Source organism: Salmo salar, chromosome 08 (genome assembly GCF_965601325.2).
Source record: "Salmo salar chromosome 08, fSalSal1, whole genome shotgun sequence".
Taxonomy (NCBI): Eukaryota; Metazoa; Chordata; class Actinopteri; order Salmoniformes; family Salmonidae; genus Salmo; species Salmo salar.
This window is the reverse complement of record NC_138298.1, coordinates 29,338,641-29,360,523: the sequence shown is the minus strand read 5'-3', so window position 1 is coordinate 29,360,523 and position 21,883 is coordinate 29,338,641. Positions and strand designations below refer to the sequence as shown.

General features: G+C 42.4%; 1 protein-coding gene across 1 annotated transcript; it reads left to right on the top strand.

Annotated features, from left to right (window-relative positions):
• The first annotated feature begins 3,951 nt into the window (after positions 1 to 3,951).
• LOC106610498 (uncharacterized) lies at positions 3,952 to 21,658 on the top strand. Its single transcript, XM_014209878.3, has 4 exons — positions 3,952 to 4,610; positions 17,788 to 17,924; positions 18,104 to 18,200; positions 18,392 to 21,658. Exons 1-4 carry the CDS (start codon positions 4,328 to 4,330, stop codon positions 19,558 to 19,560), a joined length of 1,686 nt encoding a protein of 561 aa, XP_014065353.1. The 5' UTR covers positions 3,952 to 4,327; the 3' UTR covers positions 19,561 to 21,658.
• Positions 21,659 to 21,883: the final 225 nt, after the last annotated feature.

Here is a 21,883-nt window from a genome sequence, read left to right as displayed (position 1 = left end):
CTTCAAATCAGGTTTGATTGGAAAATGCTGTTTTAAAGAGGACATGCATTATTATATCTTTGTACTCCCTGACGACGGCCATGCAGCCGAAACACGTCGGAGTTTGTAATCTTTCTTATCATTTAACATGCCGTACAAATAAAGGCATTTCAATTAATTATATTCAGAGTGCCTTGGTCCTCCTTTCTTTTTGATGAAAATATGAATGGTAGGACATCTGTGTGTTGGTTAAGAATTCAGCGCCATACATGGACTGTTTATGAATTGTCTGTCAAAATGATCATGCCAACCGAACAAACATTTGAATATGGGGCATTCATGTGCTCGTGGGAAGTCGTAAGTCTGCCATGATTGTGTTCAAGTGCATTTAAAGTCTAACCAATTATTCAACCAATAAGATTTTAGCTAGCTGGATTGCGAGCTAACATTGCTAATAATACAGTTAGCTTGTGACGTGTTGATAGGATGGTTCAACATAAACAACAAAAGAATACTTAACCAATCAACAATAATATAATATAGTCCTGTCAGAGCCAACGGTCTCAGTTTGAAACCTTAGTCCTACCAGAACCTTTGGTTGAGAGTGTGAGTCCTTAAATGGAAGTCCTCATCCAAATAAATGTTTGTAACCCAAAGGAAAAGACACAATGGGCCATATTCTGTTACGGGAATTAAGTTATCAATGTTCTTAAACCGAACTTCAATTTAACTACTCAGTTTGTATACCAGAAGGTGTAAGGTTCCGGTTGAAAGAAACAGACTGAGACCCAGCCTACAATGATCAGAACGTTTATTTACGAGAGCTCTAAAATCCATACAATGCACACAGCCTTTTATATTATACATTTCGTCATACAAATGAACTTACATCAGTAGAGAACTCCACCCCGCTTTAGGCGGCTGTATTTTTCCACAGTACACATACATTGTTTCTCATATCTTGCACCTGGTACCCAATCTACTGTAGCCTCAATGTTTCTCCCATCCCCGGGACAGGGAGACCTTCTCCCTGTTATCAGTTCCTCTGTGGTCACAAGTTGTCTGCTGTCTGTTAATAGTTCCCCTTCTCCTTGAACGTCTCACTTACATTGCTACATATTAAAGTCTCAGCTTGTCCCATGCACACACATTAGTACATTAACCTTATAATCACTCGGTTATACATTTTCAGCGTGAAATCATTTAGTCAAACCTTTAATCATATAATTTCCATTACATATTCCCCTGCACTATTCAATGTCTAGATATTTTCACTAGTGCCAGGACAACACCAGTATCGAGATATTTTTTTACATGACAAAAATGAAAACATGAAGCAGACTTAACTCTTTAGTCCTTTAAAAACCTGCTGTATGTAAAATACTGTACTATAGCTTGGAAAAGAAATACATGGGACTCTGGATGACAACATAATGTTTTTTAAGGACTATTTTCCTAAAGAAGTTAACTCCACTTTAGTGTTTTGTTTCCTTATCACGACACTGGTGTCATCCAGGCCTCTAATTTTAACCAAAACAGTGGACTGTGATAGGAAAGAGGCCTACAAATTCCTCTTAGCACACAGCAAACAATGCTAGCTCTCTCTCACAATGGGCTTGCAGTCAATTCAAGATGGCACCTGTGGGTTGGACACGCCTCCCCACCACACCCATATCTGCAACCTTAAAGGCCGACTGCATAATAGGCAATTATATTCCCAACACAGTGTGTTAACATGGACATACAGCAACACATTATTTTTAATTGATTTTAGGGGCAATGTTTCATTTCACTTTCACATTATTCTTTCTTGGTAAAGCATGTTATAAGCTAGCTTGCTTAACTTTGCCAATATGGTCAAACTACCTACAGTACACTGAACAAAAATATGAATGCAACATGTAAAGTTTAATGAGCTCAAATAAAAGATCCCAGAAATGTTCCATATGCACAAAAAGCTTACTTTAACATTTGTTTACATCCTTGTTAGTGAGCTTTTCTCCTTTTGCCAAGATAATCCATCCACCTGACAGGTGTGGCATATGAAGAAGCTGATTTAACAGCATGATCATTACACAGGTGCACCATGTGCTGGGGAAAATAAAAGGCCACTCTAAAATGTGCAGTTTTGTCTCACAACACAATGCCACAGATGTTTCAAGTTTTGAGGGAGCATGCAATTGGCATGGTGACTGCAGAAATGTCAATCAGAGCTGTTGCCTGAGAATTGAATGTTCATTTTTCTACCATAAGCCGCATCTAACATTGTTTTAGAGAATTTAGCTGTACATCCAACCGACCTCACAACCGAAGACGATGTGTATGGCGTTGTGTGGGCTAGCAGTTTGCTGATGTCAACGTTGCGAACAGATTGCCCCATAGAGGGTTATGGTATGGGGAGGCATAAACTACGAACAACGAACACAATTATTGCATTTTATGGATGGCAATTTGAATGCAAAAAAATACCGTGACAAGATCCTGAGGCCCATTGTGAGGCCCCTTTTTTTTAAGGTATCTGACCAACAGATGCATAGCTGTATTCCAAATAATGTGAAATCCATAGATTAGGGCCAAATTAATGTATTTCAATTGACTGATTTCATCAAATGAAATGTAACTCTGTAACATCTTTGAAATTGTTGCATGTTGCGTTTATATTGTTGTTCAGTATACATTATCCAAATTGATACATTTCGTAGATGTCAAACATGTATTTGTTCTCATCTTTTGGTTGAAAAGGTGAAGGGTCAGTGGTGAAACGTGCAACTCGGATCACTAAATTTCCCCCCCCCCCCCCCCCACTCTTAATTATGACTTAGAGGGTCATTCAAGTGAAACTTCCCAGTCTTTCAAGTAACTAGTTCAAACCTGCAGAACATAAAAACCATGACGTGAGACGTGAAGTCAGTAGACCTAAATTTAAACTTGATTTTAGGCATCTAATTTACCTAATGAATAACAAATGACAAGAAACCAGATTATTATTATGCTATTTCAAAATCAACTATTTATTTTCTACACTTTTACTACATCTTTCTGTCATGGCATGATTCTTCCAAACAACAAAAGCGACTGTAAATGTTAATCAACAAAAGCTTTGATACGTGTAATCAATCAATCCATAAAAACATAAAAGAACAAGTCTTTCCCAATCCCTGTGAGACTAGATGGGGATCCCTGTTTAATTAAAACTAACACGGCTGGGTTTTGAATTCACAGCTAAGAGAGAGGGAGCACTATAGTGGGCAGTAATATTTAATATGTGAACATACAGTATATTATATATACATGACATGAGACTAAGCAGTTAGCCTATTAAAATGTTTATCTGACTCCATAAAGATAATTAATATATACACAGGACTATGGTTAAGTTACAGTAATAGACAATGAAGAAAGGACTGAGAATGGAATTATAAATATACATGTATTTAATTAATGGATTCAGCTTAAAGCTTAAATTACAAGGCAAATCTGACATTAAAAAAACTGTTATTTTGAACGCAGTATTTGCTGCATACTGCAGCTATACTGTACTCTGACTGCAATCTTTTTTCGTAAGGGCACTGCTGCAACATGACCATAAACATTGCATCTGAAACAGTGCAGTGGATTCTGCACAAAATCTCTAACAGGATAACTGATATAACCTAACAGTTATGTCGCCAATTGGATAGAAACCTAGCTTTGGACACCCTATTCCAAGTCCACTCCACTACTTTGGACCAGGGCCCGCATAGGGCTGAGTGGGGTGCGGGATAAATCGCTTCGGTGTATATTTCCTGTAAATAATTTACACAATAAATAGCCTACTACGGTACTGATCAGTATTCGAATCGTATAATAATAGCCGAATTAAATTTCGAATCTTATTTACAGTAAACGTACAGATGTTTTGTTCAAAGAAAAGTCGTATTTTCTCTCATCGTTCCAATGTAGATTGTCCTACTACTCGATCCGTAGGTTTGTTTCCGGAAATTGTATTGTTTTTGTGTATGCTTTTTGTGTTGGCTCTAACTAGCTATCAAGCTAACTGCCATCTCTCATTATCTCTGTTATTTATAAGAATAGCCTCATATATATTAACTGCTGCATCTTATCCCTCGAAATGATAAAAACAAGTATTACTAGGACAGTCACTGAGTCAGACAACAACATCCAAGAGTAGCTAGATTTGCTAGCCTGCTAACACAGACAGAAAGGTTTAGTTTCCAGTATATTTGCTGCAAACGTTAGCTTCCTATCTTTTTTTTTTTGACTCGATCCGCGGACTGATTCGCCTGTACAAAAGTTGCTAAACGTTACGAATTCGTAACTGTATCTAGTTACACATAGACAGTTTGCCATGATGTCCGAAGGCATCGTAACCTTCCAGTCTCAGCTCTCCGGAGTCATGGAGACGGTATTCAAGGCTGCCATGTACGAGATCACAAGGCTGGTGGACGATAGCTTCATGAAGGAAGTGTCCCGGAGCCGGGAGCATGTCGAGTCGCTGAAGAAGAGGCTGCAGTGGTCGGAGAACAGACGCAGGGAGAGGGACAGAGAGGGAGGCCGTATCGGGAAGTGTGCGGACTGTGGAAGAGCTAACGACGAAGCCAAGGAGAGAAGCTCTGGAGCCTCACAGACAGGTATAGAGAGAGACATCTAAAGAGGGTCTCTCTCTCATATATATATAAGTGTTAAATAAATCTAAATATTTTAGATTCTTCAAAGTTGCCACCTTGATGGCAGCTTTGCACACTCTTGGCATTTTCTCAACCAGCTTCACCTGGAATGCTTTTCCAACAATCTTGAAGGAGTTCCACATGCTGAGCACTTGTTGGCTGCATTTCCTTCACTCTGTGGTCCAACTCATCCAAAACCATTTCATTTGGGTTGAGGTTGGGTGATCAGCCTGATTAACCGGTGTCTGTATGTAGCCTCACTACTGTATATAGCCTGTCTTTTTACTGTTGTTTTATTTCTTTACTTGCCTATTGTTCACCTAACACCTTTTTTTGCACTATTGGTTAGAGCCTGTAAGTAAGCATTTCACTGTAAGGTCTACAACTGTTGTATTCGGCGCACGTGACAAATAAACTTTGATTTGATTGTGGAGGCCAGGTCATCTGATGCAGCACTCAGTCACTCTCATTCTAGGTCAAATAGCCCTTATGTAACCGGTGTGAAATGGCCAGCTAGTTATCGGGGTGCGTGTTAATAGCGTTTCAATCAGTGACATCACTCGCTCTGAGACCTTGAAGTCGTTGTTCCCCTTGCTCTGCAAGGGCCGCAGCTTTTGTGGAGCAATGGGTAACGGTGCTTCGTGGGTGACTGTTGTTGATGTGTGCAGAGGGTGCCTGGTTCGAGCCCAGGTAGGGGCGAGGAGAGGGACGGAAGCAAAATTGTTACACTTACACAGCCTGGAGGTGTGTTGGGTGTTTGTCCTGTTGAAAAACAAATGAAAGTCCCACTAAGCGCAAACCAGATGGGATGGCGTATCGCTGCAGAATACTGTGGTAGCCATGCTGGTTAAGTGTGCCTTGAATTCTAAATAAATCACACAGTGTCACCAGCAAAGCACCATCACACCTCCTCCTCCATGCTTCATGGTGGGAACCACACATGCAGAGATCATCCGTTCACCTACTCTGCGTCTCACAAAGACACGGCAGTTAGAACCAAAACTCTCAAACTTGGACTCATCAGACCAAAGGACAAATTTCCACCGGTCTAATGTCCATTGCTCCTGTTTCTTGGCCCAAGCAAGTCTTCTTATCTGTGTCCTTTAGTAGTGGTTTCTTTGCAGCAATTTGACCATGAAGGCCTTATTCACACAGTCTCCTCTGAACAGTTGATGTTGAGATGTCTGTTATTTGAACTCTGAAGTATTTATTTGAGCAGGAATTTCTGAGGCTGGTAAAACGAATGATCTTATCCTCTGCAGCAGAGGTAACTCTGGGTCTTCCTTTCCTGTGGTGGTCCTCATGAGAGCCAGTTTCATCATAGCACTTGATGGTTTTTGCAACTGCACTTGAAGAAACTTTCAAAGTTCTTGAAATTCTCCATTGACTGATCTTCATGTCTTAAAGTAAACAGGGCTATCTTCTGTATACCCCCCTACCTTGTGTCAATGCAACTGATTGCCTCAAACGCATTAAGGAAAAAGAAATCCACAAATTAACAAGGCACACCTGTTAATCGAAATGCACTCTCTACCTCAGAAGCTGAGAGAATGCCAAGAGTGTGCAAATCTGTCAAAGGGTGGCCACTTTTTTGGTTACTACATGATTCCATATGTGTTATTTCATAGTTTTGATGTCTTCACTGTTATTCTACAATGTAGAAAATAGTACAAATAAAGAAACTCTTGAATGAGTGTCTGTCTGTTTTGTCTGTCTGTCGTGGCCAAAAGTTTTGAGAATGACACAAATATAAATTTTCACAAAGTCTGCTGCCTCAGTTTGTATGATGGCAATTTGCATATACTCCAGAATGTTATGAAGAGTGATCAGATAAATTGCAATTAATTGCAAAGTCCCTCTTTGCCATGCAAATGAACTGAATCCCCCCCAAAAAATTCCACTGCATTTAACCCCTGCCACAAAAGGACCAACTGACATCATGTCAGTGATTCTCTCGTTAACACATTTGTGAGTGTTGACGAGGACAAGGCTGGAGATCACTCTGTCATGCTGATTGAGTTTGAATAATAGACTGGAAGCTTCAAAGGGAGGGTGGTGCTTGGAATCATTGTTCTTCCTCTGTCAACCATGGTTACCTGCAAGGAAACACGTGCCATCATCATTGCTTTGCACAAAAAGGGCACAGACAGGCAAGGATGTTACTGCCAGTAAGATTGCACCTAAATCGAACATTATCGGATCATCAAGAACTTCAAGGAGAGCGGTTCAATTGTTGTGAAGAAGGCTTCAGGGCGCCCAAGAAAGTCCAGCAAGCGCCAGGACCCTCTCCTAAAGTTGATTCAGCTGCGGGATCGGGGCACCACCAGTACAAAGCTTGCTCAGGAATGGCAGCAGGCAGGTGTGAGTGCATCTGCACGCACAGTGAGGCAAAGACATTTGGAGGATGGCTGATATTCTGCAAAAGGTACAGGGATTGGACTGCTGAGGACTGGGGTAAAGTCATTTTCTCTGATGAATCCCCTTTCCGATTGTTTGGGGCATTCGGAAAAAAGCTTGTCCGGAGAAGACAAGGTAAGCGCTACCATCAGTCATGTGTCATGCCAACAGTAAAGCATCCTGAGACCATTCATGTGTGGGGTTGCTTCTCAGCCAAGGGAGTGGGCTCACTCACAATTTTGTATTTTTTTTGTTTTTACAACTATTTCCGGTTTGCCTGAGGCTAATGCCATGCAGGTGTTTGTACACATGCATATACACACACACTCTCATTCAAATAAACACATACAAGAACACACACATACATGCAATAGTGCCAGACATGCACACAAACATATAAAGTAGGCATTGCTGTTATGATTTCAGTTGTCTTTGATGTCCTTTGTTTTAAATGTATTATTTTGTTTTATTTTTTTGCATTGTTGTTTGCTGTTTTCTAATGCCTTTTTCTTTTTTGTCTTTAGTTCATTCTCTTGGTTGTTGGTGGGTTCTTGGGGGAATGGAATTAATTGTACTTTTTTTATTCTGGGGGGGGGGGGGGGGACTGTGGGGGGAAGATTTTTTTTTTTTTAACTAAGTGGCTCGGGGAACAAAACATCAATATTTTGGGTCCATGGCCAGGACCTTAATCCCATTGAGAATTTGTGGTCAATCCTCAAAAGGTGGGTGGACAAACAAAACCCCACAAATTCTGACAAACTCCAAGCATTGATTATGTAAGAATGGGCTGCCATCAGTCAGGATGTGGCCCAGAAGTTAATTGACAGCATGCCAGGGCGGATTGCAGAGGTCTTGAAAAAAAAGGGTCAACACGGCAAATATTGACTCTTTGCATCAACTTCATGTAATTGTCAATAAAAGCCTTTGACACTTATGAAATGCTTGTAATTATACTTCAGTATTCCATAGTAACATCTGACAAAAATATCTAAAGACACTGAAGCAGCAAACTTTGTGGAAATTAATATTTGTGTCATTCTCAAAACTTTTGGCCACAACTGTACAGTGCATTCGGAAAGTATTCAGACCCCTTGACTTTTTCCACATTTTGCTATGTTACAGCCGTATTCTAAAATTGATTAAATACATTTTTTCCTCAACAATCTACACACAATATCCCATAATGACAAAAACAAGTTTCTAGAAATGTTTGCAAATTTATTAAAACAAACAGCAATACCTTATTTACATAAGTATTCTGACCCTTTGCTGTGAGGTTTGAAGTTGAGCTCAGGTGCATCCTGTTTCCATTGATCATCCTTGAGATGTTTCTACAACTTCATTGGATTCCACCTGTGGTAAATTCAATTGATTGGACATGATTTGGAAAGACACCTGTCTATATAAGCTCTCACAGTTGACAGTGCATGTCATAGCAAAAACTAGCCATGAGGTTGAAAGAATTGTTTGTAGAGCTCCGAGACAGGATTGTGTCGAGGCACAGATCTGGGGAAGGGTACCAAAACATTTCTGCTGCATTGAAGGTCCCCAAGAACACAGTGGCCTCCATCTTAAATGGAATAAGTTTGGAAGCACCAATACTCTTCCTAGAGCTGGCCGCCTGGCCAAACTGAGCAATCGTGGGAGAAGGGTCTTGGTCAGGGAAGTGACCAAGAACCCGATGGTCACTCTGACAGTTCCTCTGTGGAGATGGGAGAACCTTCCAGAAGGACAACCGTCTCTGCAGCACTCCACCAATCGTAGAGTGGCCAGACGGAAGTAACTTCTCAGTAAAAGGCACATGACAGCCCACTTGGCGTTTGCCAAAAGGCACCTAAAAACCAAGATTCTTTGGTCTGATGAAACCAAGATTGAACTCTTTGGCCCGAATGCCAAGTGTCACGTTTGGAGGAAACTCGGCACCATCCCTACGGTGAACCATGGTGGTGGCAGCATCATGCTGTGGAGATGTTTTTCAGCGGCAGTATCTGGGAGACTAGCCAGGTTCAAGGGAAAGATGAACGGAGCAAAGTACAGAGAGATCCTTGATGAAAACCTGCTCCAGAGCGCTCAGGACCTCAGACTGGGGGCGAAGGTTCACCTTCCAACAGGACAACAACCCTAAGCACACAGCCAAGACAATGCAGTTGCTTTGGGACAAGTCCCTGAATGTCCTTGAGTGGCCCAGCCAGAGCCCGGACTTGAACTCGATCGAACATCTCTGGAGAGACCTGAAAATAGCTGTGCTGCGACTCTCCCCGTCACACCTTACAGAACTTGAGAGGATCTGCAGAGAAGAATGGGGGAAACTCCCCAAATCCAGGTGTACCAAGCTTGTAGCGTCATACCCAAGAAGACTTGAGGCTGTAATCGCTGCTTCAACAAAGTACAGAGTAAAGGGTCTGAATACTTATGTAAATGTGATATCAGTTTATTTTTAATACATTTGCAAACTTTTCTAAAAACCTTGTTTTGCTTTGTCATTGTGGGGTATTGTGTGTAGATTGATGAGGGGGAAAAAACAATTCAATCAATTTTAAAATAAGGCTGTAGTATAACAAATTGTGGAAAAAGTCAAGGGGTCTGAATACTTTCCGAATGCACTGTATATATGTAAGGGAAAACCCCCCTAATTTGGACAAAATAACATGGGAACATATTGGCATAGCACGAATCATACACACGATTGTAAATACCACCGAAAGCAGTCCATCTCCGGGCCAATCATATGGCAATTTTCCGATGGCAATTGCCAATTGTAACACCCCAAATTTCCTTTAGATGGCGAGCGCGCTCCACCGTGGTTTTTCATACAGCAAATGATACCCAAGTCTACACCCAAGGTTCAGATTTTGATAATATGATATTTTTTTTGAAAACTTATCAACTCTTAAAAAGTGGTTTCTGGACCGTTTTTCAATTTTTTTTCGATTGTTATGTCAATTACACATGTATAAGAGCTGTATGAACATGCTAATGACGTTTTTTATTGACGTCGTTTTTTGGGTTGCTTTTGCTTGTGCACAAGGCATATGTTTTGTGCATTTGGAATATGATTTCATAGGAAAAAAGTGACTTTTTTTTCTTTTTTTTTGCAAAATGACATGTCCAATGCTTTTTTTTTGTCAATTATGAAAGTATTGAATGTGCCAAATCACAGCAAATTTTCAATAGATGGCTAGAGCTCTCCGCTGTGAATTTTCATATTGCAAATGTAACACAATTCAAGACCCAAGAGTCAAATTTTGAAAAAATGACATATTTTTGGAAAACTTTTCAACCCCTTAAAGAGTGGTTTCTGGACCGTTTTTCAATTTTTTTTTTCAATTTTTATGTCAATTACACATGTATAAGAGCTGTATGGACATACATTTGACATATTTTATTGACATAATTTTTTGGGTTGTTTTTGCTTGTGCATAAGGCATATGTTTTGTGCATTTGCAATATGATTTCATAGGAAGTCAAAAGTGACATATTTGCTTGTGCATAAGGCAAATGATTTGTGCATTTGGAATATGATTTCATAGGAAGTCAAAAGTGACATATTTTTTTCTTTTTTTTGCCAAATGCCATTAGAAATGTGCAAATGAAATGTCCAAATCTTTATTTGTCAATTATACGTGTATGAAAGTATTGAAGGTGCCAAATCAGGATGTTTGTCCGTTTGCCATGTACGATCATAGGAAGTCGGTTTCCAAACCCAAAAGTCAGTGAACCATAGTCCAAATGGCATTTATACTGCCCAAATGATATATAGCCCTATGTTAAGCCATGAATCAATGCAGTCTACTTGTCATGTATGATGAGGGAGAAGAGGGACTCTGCTGCTTTAAACATTTTTAACGAATTTCACATGCTCAGAATGCATAATTGACTGGCCCGATGATCTCGGGATGGCCGTGCAGTGACTGTGGTTCCTCTCCATCGCTCGTTGTGTTGATTTCATCATGTAAACTTTGGTGATATTTTTTGCTGTTGAATCATATTGCAAATGCGCGTTACATTTGCAATATAGCGCGTTACGTTTGCAATATGATTCAATGGGCATTTAGCATCACGAATTTAGGCATGCTCAAAAATACTGCAGAAATGCATAATTGACTGTCCCGATGATCTCGGTATGGCCGGACAGTGACTGTGGTTCCTGTCCATGGCTTGATGGTGACATGTGAGAAGTGGAACTCTCGTTTTTTACCGCTTTTATTTTTTTTTGTTGAAAAATGTCCAAAATGACTAGGGGCCCCCCATATTGGATGGGCACTGATGGAAGGTACTCCCTACCCAACCATGGACCCCTTGCACCCGCCTAAAGGCATTTAAAACCCTTCTAAAAAATGTATCCTGGTAACCCATTTCGGGTCACCATGTGCACGGATGCGCATTACCGATATGTTTCAATGGGCCTCAACATCACGAATTTGGCATGCTCAAAAACCCTGCAGAAATGCATAATTGACTGTCCCAATGAACTGGGGATGGCCGTGCAGTGACTGTGGTTCCTCTCTATCGCTCATTGTGTTGATTTCATCATGTCAACTTTGGTGATGTTTTTTGATGTTGAATCATGTTGCAAATGCACGTTACGTTTGCAATATTGTGCGTTACGTTTGCAATATGATTCATCATGTCAACTTTGGTGATATTTATTGCTGTTGAATCATATTGCAAACGCGCGTTACGTTTGCAATATTGCGCGTTACGTTTGCAATATGATTCATCATGTCAACTTTGGTGATATTTTTTGCTGTTGAATCATATTGCAAATGCACGTTACATTTGCAATATTGTGCGTTACGTTTGCAATATGATTCAATGGGCATTTAGCATCACGAATTTATGCATGCTCAAAAATACTGCAGAAATGCATAATTGACTGGCCCGATGAACTCGGGATGGCCGGGCAGTGAATGTGGTTCCTCTCCATTGCTCGTCACCCAGCAGTCAGCGTCCTTCAGTCAATTAGATGTCATTCTGACACCAAACTGATACCATCTGACACCAAATCCACTTTTTCCAACTCGTATAGAAGCCAACTATCACATATGTCAGAGAAGGCCCATAATTCACAGTGCTTTCAATTTTAACCATAAAAAAAACATAAAACACATAGTTACGTTATAGCTGCGGGTCCAGCTCTGACAATATGTGTAGGCCTATGTGAGGCGACCCCGAATCCCAAGTTTCGGCTCGATAGGTCATTCGGTGCCCGAGCAATGGCCTTAATTGGTGCTGAAAATCCACTTTTTCAGGGCGTTACTACGGGGTCCCTGAATGAACTATCGGACAGAGACATTGGGGTCCGTCTCTATGGGCCGAGGCGGTTTCAATGCACCTAGTCTTGCGACTCTGGGACATTTCTACATGACGCCATGTCCGTGGTATTCAAAATGAATTGAACATATTGCAAATGCACGAGGCGGTTTCTCGGTCTGAGAACCGTCTAGAGCTACATAAATCACCGTGCACTATCGACTTGAGCTCTAGAACAGGTTTCTAAAATTTCGGAGCTCTAGGTCTGACGGTTCTTGAATTGTTTGAACGAAAATAACTATTGAAGGCGGTATAAGCCTCTAAGCCCCACACTATGTCCGTATGGACAAATTGTGTGTGTGTGTTTTTGTTTTTTTTGCAAAAAGAATAGACACACGTTGTCTTTGGGGTAGACATAAACAGAATCCTGAATAAGAAGTCTCTACCTTAAGAATTGACTGAATGACAGATGGTTGAGTTACGTGATTTTCACTATGTGCAGGTTAAATGACAATAGCTCTTGGCTGTTTTTAACCACTTCCGGTTGTCACAGGAAGTTCTTACTCAACACACGTTGTCTTTGGGGTAGACATAAACAGAATCCTGAATAAGAAGTCTCTACCTTAAGAATTGACTGAATGACAGATGGTTGAGTTGCGTGATTTTCACTATCTGCTGGTTGGCCATTTTACAATAGCTCTTGGGTGTTTTTAACAACTTCCGGTTGTCACAGGAAGTTCTTACTCAACACACGTTGTCTTTGGGGTAGACATAAACAGAATCATGAATAAGAAGTCTCTACCTTAAGAATTGACTGAATGACAGATGGTTGAGTTACGTGATTTTCACTATGTGCAGGTTAAATGACAATAGCTCTTGGCTGTTTTTAACCACTTCCGGTTGTCACAGGAAGTTCTTACTCAACACACGTTGTCTTTGGGGTAGACATAAACAGAATCCTGAATAAGAAGTCTCTACCTTAAGAATTGACTGAATGACAGATGGTTGAGTTGCGTGATTTTCACTATCTGCTGGTTGGCCATTTTACAATAGCTCTTGGGTGTTTTTAACAACTTCCGGTTGTCACAGGAAGTTCTTACTCAACACACGTTGTCTTTGGGGTAGACATAAACAGAATCCTGAATAAGAAGTCTCTACCTTAAGAATTGACTTAATGACAGATGGTTGAGTTGCGTGATTTTCACTATGTGCGTTTTATATGACAATAGCTCTAGGCTGTTTTTAACAACTTCCGGTTATCACAGGAAGCTCTTGCTCCACACACGTTGTCCTTGGGGTAGACATAAACAGAATCCTGAATAGGAAGTCTCTAACTTAAAAATTGACTGAATGACACATGGTTGAGTTGGTGATTTTCACTATGTGCAGGTTATATGACAATAGCTCTAGGGTGTTTTTAACAACTTCCGGTGGCTCCAGGAACCTTAGAATCGACACAGGTAGACCTCACAGTAGCCTGATGGATTGTTATAGAAGACAGGTTCATAAGGCATTCATAACCCACATAGGCTTCAGGTTGAATTTTGGAGAATAGTCTATGTGTTCCTATGGGGAGAGAAGTCATTGCACACAGTTTGATCTAAAAACCTTCTTTTCACTGTGAAGGGTTAATGCCACAGGGTCAAGGTTTGCACAGATCGGGAGGACCTCAGGAATGCTCCTGGTTCCTCTCCATCGCTCGTTGTGTTGATTTCATCATGTCAACTTTGGTGATATTTTTTGCTGTTGAATCATATTGCAAATACGCGGATGCGCATTTGCAATATGATTTTTTGGAAAAATGTCCAAAATGACTAGGGGCGCCCCTTCCGTGATGGGCACTGATGGAAGGTGCTCCCTACCCAACCGTGGACCCCTTGCACCCCCCTAAAGGCATTTAAAACCCTTGTAAAAAATGTATCCTGGTAACCCATTTCGGGTCACCATGTGCACGGATGCGCATTTGCAATATGTTTCAATGGGCCTCAACATCACGTATTTGGCATGCTCAAAAACACTGCAGAAATGCATAATCGACTGTCCCGATGAACTGGGGATGGCCGTGCAGTGACTGTGGTTCCTCTCCATGGCTTGATGGTGACATGAGAGAAGTGGGACTGTTGTTTTTTAGCAATTTTTTGAAAAATGTCCAAAATGACTAGGGGCGCCCCATACTGGATGGGCACTGATGGAAGGTGCTCCCTACCCAACCGTGGACCCCTTGCACCACCCTAAAGGCATTTTAAAACCATTCTAAAAAAATAATCCTGGTAACCCATTTCGGGTCACCATGTGCACTGATGCGCATTTGCAATATGTTTCAATGGATCTCAACATCACGAATTTGGCATGCTCAAAAACACTGCAGAAATGCAAAATTGACTGTCCCGATGAACTGGGGATGGCCGTGCAGTGACTGTGGTTCCTCTCTATCGCTCATTGTGTTGATTTCATCATGTCAACTTTGGTGATATTTATTGCTGTTGAATCATATTGCAAACGCGCGTTACGTTTGCAATATTGCGCGTTACGTTTGCAATATGATTCATCATGTCAACTTTGGTGATATTTTTTGCTGTTGAATCATATTGCAAATACACGTTACATTTGCAATATTGCGCGTTACGTTTGCAATATGATTCAATGGGCATTTAGCATCACGAATTTATGCATGCTCAAAAATACTGCAGAAATGCATAATTGACTGGCCCGATGAACTCGGGATGGCCGGGCAGTGAATGTGGTTCCTCTCCATTGCTCGTCACCCAGCAGTCAGCGTCCATCAGTCAATTAGATGTCATTCTGACACCAAACTGATACCATCTGACACTAAATCCACTTTTTCCAACTCGTATAGAAGCCAACTATCACATATGTCAGAGAAGGCCCATAATTCACAGTGCTTTCAATTTTAACCATTAAAAAAACATAAAACACATAGTTACGTTATAGCTGCGGGTCCAGCTCTGACAATATGTGTAGGCCTATGTGAGGCGACCCCGAATCCCAAGTTTCGGCTCGATAGGTCATTCGGTGCCCGAGCAATGGCCTTAATTGGTGCTGAAAATCCACTTTTTCAGGGCGTTACTACGGGGTCCCTGAATGAGCTATCGGACAGAGACATTGGGGTCCGTCTCTATGGGCCGAGGCGGTTTCAATGCACCTAGTCTTGCGACTCTGGGACATTTCTACATGTCGCCATGTCCGTGATATTTCAAATGAATTGAAAATATTGCAAATGCACGAGGCCGTTTCTCGGTCTGAGAACCTTCTAGAGCCACATAAATCACCGTGCACTATCGACTTGAGCTCTAGAACAGGTTTCTAAAATTTCGGAGTTCTAGGTCTGACGGTTCTTGAATCGTTTGAACGAAAATAACTATTGAAGGCGGTATAAGCCTCTAAGCCCCACACTATATCCCTATGGACAAATTGTGTGTGTGTGTTTTAGTTTTTTGCGTGATTTTCACTATCTGCTGGTTGGCCATATGACAATAGCTCTTGGTTTTTTTTAACCACTTCTGGTTGTCACAGGAAGTTCTTACTCAACACACGTTGTCTTTGGGGTAGACATAAACAGAATCCTGAATAAGAAGTCTCTACCTTAAGAATTGACTGAATGACAGATGGTTGAGTTGCGTGATTTTCACTATGTGCAGGTTAAATGACAATAGCTCTTGGCTGTTTTTAACCACTTCCGGTTGTCACAGGAAGTTCTTACTCAACACACGTTGTCTTTGGGGTAGACATAAACAGAATCCTGAATAAGAAGTCTCTACCTTAAGAATTGACTGAATGACAGATGGTTGAGTTGCGTGATTTTCACTATGTGCAGGTTGCTTATATGACAATAGCTCTAGGGTGGTTTTAACAACTTCCGGTTGCTCCAGGAACCTTAGAATCGACACAGGTAGACCTCACAGTAGCCTGATGGATTGTTATAGAAGACAGGTTCATAAGGCATTCATAACCCACATAGGATTGTCAATGTATTCCTATCGGGAGAGAAGTCATTGCACACTTTTTGATCTAAATACCTTCTTTTTACTGTGAAGGGTTAATGCCACAGGGTCAAGGTTAGTCTTGCACAGATCGGGAGGACCTCAGGAACGCTCCTGAGGTTGAACTGTGCTTCTAACCCTAACGGTTCTCTCACTGTCACCCAAAAGCACTTGACATATTGGTGCAGGCATCATTTTGGGCCTAGTTTTCTCACGGTCGCTGCGCTCTAACCGAACGACCTACGGTCAAGCGGGGCATCTCGTTGAACTCGTCTCAGCCTAGAGATAATGGTAATGCCATTGCAGGCTCTTTGTGTCTTTAAGCACCGCACTGTGTCACTCCGTCCTTGCTGTGTGTGTGTGTAAGAGAGCTTTTCTTTGACATCTGATGGGATATATGACTGAATTACAGTTCATGAGGGTTGCCTAGTCACACATATGAAGTTGTGGAAAGATCTGACCTTTTTAACCCTTCAAAACAGCCCCTATGACACCATTTTAAGGCACTTCTGGTTGACACAGGAATCTGAACGTTAGGCTCTTATAGAATATTGAGTTTTAGGTCTTTATGTTAAGAACTGACTTATTTACAGAGGGTTGAACAAGTGTGTGTTGTTTCAGAAAATCACAGAAATCTCGCACAGCTCCGAAACCCGCCTTAACGGACTCATCTGAACACACTGCAACTGGATATGTAACTTTTTAGAAAAAAAACCCTCCTATTGTTGAATATCACCAATGTGTCATTGTACAATTTCTCTGAAATGAACATTGGTAAATGCATGGTTCCTTTTTTCCTGACACCGTAGGCTCATGTAGTTTGATGTGAAGCGGTCAAATCAGCACTCTATTTTCCTGTTTGACTTTTAATCCCAGAAAAATAGCCTTAACTCGAAAAGCGTCGAGGCCTCGACTCCATCCTGTTCGGGGCCAACTGCCCATAATGCCAAACCCACGCAGACCGGGTTTCGTCTTCGAATTCTTTTCCGTTTAGGAGAAAAAGCCGTGTCGTGATTGGTGATATATGTTACATTTGCAATATGATTCCGTTCGCCCTCTCGTGGAATAATCCGGGACTGCAAAAAAATGACCAAATTTTGAACATTTTATTAAACGGAAACGGAAGGTCCGAGAGACTACGTTCGATGACTTCCTGGAAGATCCGGCCCCCGTGAGCGGCCCGACGCCGTCCGCGGATTTTTCGGACGTAGTCGGACGTCTAGTAAGGGAGCGTACATTTGCAACATGCACTTTCTCACTAACCACACAGCTGGCGCACGAGAGTTCCCTTCATGTATGGAGGAATCACTCTGAAGTTTGGCTGCTGTAATGTGTACCTTCCATACTTTGGTGATCACTGACCAGACAGTTGAGTTGGTGGTAAGATGCTTTATTTCCTTCCTCTGCACTGATGTGAGGAGACTCCATTATTCACAATTCAGCTTTCCTTTTAGTTGAGATAAATGTTCTCTTTGTTTACCTGTGGCCAGGTGTGGAGAGGGGGCGTGGCCTGAAGCAGGAGAAGGTACCAGGGGAGGAGTGGAGCAGCTGTGGGAGCGTGGCTGGGGAAACAGCCTCGCATGACCTGGAGGAGGCCGATGCCACCAGCCCTAGGAGAATCTCTGAGGTAAGTAGGGGACTGACTAAACACCAGTGTTACAGAACCTTCAGATAAAAATGTACTGTGCAGAACAGATTAGAACTTGTCTTTCAGGAGGAATAGGGGACCATCATTCCAGCTTTATTCATTCACTGCCAGTTTATCCATCGTTTAGTTAGAATCAACTTATTAATTTCCTTTTGCAGCCCGCAGACGTCGGAGGTCAGAAGCTGGACAGTCTGCTGAAAGAGGAGCCTCTCCACAACACTGAGTTACGGGAGAGATGGGGCATCTGCCTGGACGGTGAGTTGGACTTTACAACAAACACAACAGGCCATCTTCATGATGAGAATGAAAAGGAGTAGCTTCTAATATGTTGTCATTGGTATTATAATAAATCGCCTTGAAACTAAGTTCAAATTTAGCATTAGTTATTCTACCAGTTTCTACTATTGCCAATGCCTCTAATACCTAATGTCTCCTGTGTTCTTCAGGGGCCGACGGTTCAGACGTCTCGGGGCCCAGTAAGAGTTTCAGTGAGCAGGAGCTGCAGCAGTGCCAGGATGACTGGGGGTCTGGTCTAGACCAGGATCCTGAACCATCGGATCCCGAGGGAGACTCAGGGGACCCCAGCCAACCTCTTTACCGCTCCCGTTACGGCATGGAGGAACTTGGGGTTGGTTTTGAGAAGTCTGGTTACGGCAGTGGTGGTAGTGGCGACCATCTTCTAGACATGGAAGGGCTGGATAGGCTTCCTGGTTCTCCGTCTCGTCTGGGGGCGCTGAGCTATGGAGCTGCGGGTCACTACCAGGTGAACCTGGGGGGGTCTGAGGGGGGAGACCATCACCATCGTTCCCACATGCCTGGCCCCCATCGGAGCCAGAGGGAGCAGGTGGGGTCGCCAACGCCATCCCCCCACCCGGAGGTGGGAGACCTGAACTGCATGTTGATCAACGAGGAGGGGTACCCTGAACACGGTGTTCCGGACTTGGGTAGTAGAGCTGGCCACAGGGGGCTAACCTCCATCCACTCTGGAAGCTCAGCCCACAACAACACAGAGAGCCTGTATGGTGCTGCTGACGACTTTGGACACTCTTTAAACCTCAGAGATCGTTCACAAGAGCAGGTAACAGGAGTAGGGGGGAGGCGTCATGCCTGCAATCAATGTACAATGACCTTCCCAGACTCTGGTTCCCTCAAGGCCCACAAGCAGAAACACAAAACTGGGAGATGTTCGAATTCAGGGCCAGGGACTCCGTACTCCCGCACCCAGGCCTGCAACCTCAAGGTCCACCAAGCCGAGGGACCCCACGTCTGCAGCCAGTGTGGCAAGGGCTTCAACTCCTTCTCCGACCTGAAGAGGCACACATGCAGCCAGACGACAGACAAGCCCTACTGCTGCTCCCTCTGCGGGAACAAGTTCAGTCGGCTCTGGAACCTCAAGCTGCACCGGCGCATTCACACACAGGAGAAACCCCACCGCTGCACCATGTGTGACAAGAGCTTCACACGGGCGGACATTTTGAAAGTGCACAAGCGCACCCACACTGGGGAGAGACCGTACTGCTGCGCTGTGTGTGGACTCCGCTTCAAACAACTGAACCATCTGAAGTCACACCAGCAAAAACACAGGCCGGATCTCCTGAGCAGAGTGGTGGTCTAGAAAACTGTTTTTTGTTTAGTTTTAATTTGACATTGAGAACAATTTTTTGGGTGATCAATTGTTTTTTGATAAGGACATTGAAAATATGATCTGTTGGAAATCTAACCGTGTTAAATAAGAATGTACAGTGAGGGAAAAAAAGTATTTGATCCCCTGCTGATTTTGTACATTTGCCCACTGACAAAGAAATGATCAGTCTATAATTTTAATGGTTGGTTTATTTGAACAGTGAGAGACAGAATAACAAAAAAATCCAGAAAAACGCATGTCAAAAATGTTATGAGTTGATTTGCATTTTAATGAGGGAAATAAGTATTTGACCCCCTCTCAATCAGAAAGATTTCTGGCTCCCAGGTGTCTTTTATACAGGTAACGAGCTGAGATTAGGAGCACACTCTTAAAGGGAGTGCTCCTAATCTCAGTTTGTTACCTATATAAAAGACACCTGTCCACAGAAGCAATCAATCAGATTCCAAACTCTCCACCATGGCCAAGACTAAAGAGCTCTCCAAGGATGTCAGGGACAAGATTGTAGACCGACATAAGGCTGGAATGGGCTACAAGACCATCGCCAAGCAGCTTGGTGAGAAGGTGACAACAGTTGATGCAATTATTCGCAAATGGAAGAAACACAAAAGAACTGTCAATCTCCCTCAGCCTGGTGCTCCATGCAAGATATCACCTCGTGGAGTTGCAATGATCACGAGAACGGTGAGGAATCAGCCCAGAACTACACGGGAGGATCTTGTCAATGATCTCAAGGCAGCTGGGACCATAGTCACCAAGAAAACAATTGGTAACACACTACACCGTGAAGGACTGAAATCATTCCCCCTGCTCAAGAAAGCACATATACATGCCCGTCTGAAGTTTGCCAATGAACATCTGAATGATTCAGAGGACAACTGGGTGAAAGTGTTGTGGTCAGATGAGACCAAAATGGAGCTCTTTGACATCAACTCAACGTGTTTGGAGGAGGAGGAATGCTGCCTATGACCCCAAGAACACCATCCCCACCGTCAAACATGGAGGTGGAAACATGCTTTGGGGGTGTTTTTCTGCTAAGGGGACAGGACAACTTCACCGCATCAAAGGGACGATGGACGGGGCCATGTACCGTCAAATCTTGGGTGAGAACCTCCTTCCCTCAGCCAGGGCATTGAAAATGGGTCATGGATGGGTATTCCAGCATGACAATGACCCAAAACACACGGCCAAGGCAACAAAGGAGTGGCTCAAGAAGAAGCACATTAAGGTCCTGCAGTGGCCTTGCCAGTCTCCAGACCTTAATCCCATAGAAAATCTGTGGAGGGAGTTTAAGGTTCGAGTTGCCAAATGTCAGCCTCGAAACCTTAATGACTTGGAGAAGATCTGCAAAGAGGAGTGGGACAAAATCCCTCCTGAGATGTGTGCAAACCTGGTGGCCAACTACAAGAAACGTCTGACCTCTGTGATTGCCATAAGTCATGTTTTGCAGAGGGGTTAAATACTTATTTCCCTCATAAATAGATTTACATTTTAATAACATTTTTGACATGTGTTTTTCTGGATTTTTTGTTATTGTCTCTCACTGTTCAAATAAACCTACCATTAAAATTATAGACTGATCATTTCTTTGTCAGTGGGCAAACGTACAAAATAAGCAGGGGATCAAATACTTTTTTCCCCTCACTGTATGCCTTAAATGATAGTGACCATGTCAACCTAACAAACATTTGAATATAAGGCATTCATGTGCTTATGGGTGTAAGTGTGCCATGATTGTGTTCAAGTGCTTCTGTCAGCCCAATAAAAAGCTTGCTTACCATTGACAATATGGTTAAATTTATGTTACGTTTTGGGTGAAAGGTCAGTAGTAAAATGTCACAACTCAGGGAACAATGTTTTGTCACTTTCCCACTTGTAATTACGACCTGGAGGGTTACAAGTCCAGCCCAGATTTTTGTATAAAAACACAAGCAACGATACTGAACAAAATTATAAAGTAACAGTTTCATTGATTTAAGTTCATTGGGCCCTAATCTATGGATTTCACGACTGGCAAGACAGATATGCATGTGTTCATCACAGATAAAAAAATAAATAAAATGGGCCTCAGGATCTTGTCATGGTCTTTCTGTGCATTGAAATAGCCATTGATAGAATGCAGTTGTGTCCGTAGCTTATGCCTGCCCATACCGTAACCCCACCATGGGACACTCTGTCTGACAAAACTGCACATTTTAGAGTGGCCATATTGTCCCCAGCACAAGGTGCATTTGTGTAATGATCATGCCTCTTGATATGCCACACCTGTCAGGTGGATGGATTATCTTGGCAAAGG

Bases quoted from the DNA above. Each gene is read 5' to 3' on its own strand.
- LOC106610498 (XM_014209878.3), top strand. From the start codon at position 4,328: ATGATGTCCGAAGGCATCGTAACCTTCCAGTCTCAGCTCTCCGGAGTC. The intron at 4,611-17,787 runs GTATAGAGAGAG...ACCTGTGGCCAG, and splicing joins CTCTGGAGCCTCACAGACAG to GTGTGGAGAGGGGGCGTGGC. The intron at 18,201-18,391 runs GTGAGTTGGACT...TGTGTTCTTCAG, and splicing joins ATGGGGCATCTGCCTGGACG to GGGCCGACGGTTCAGACGTC.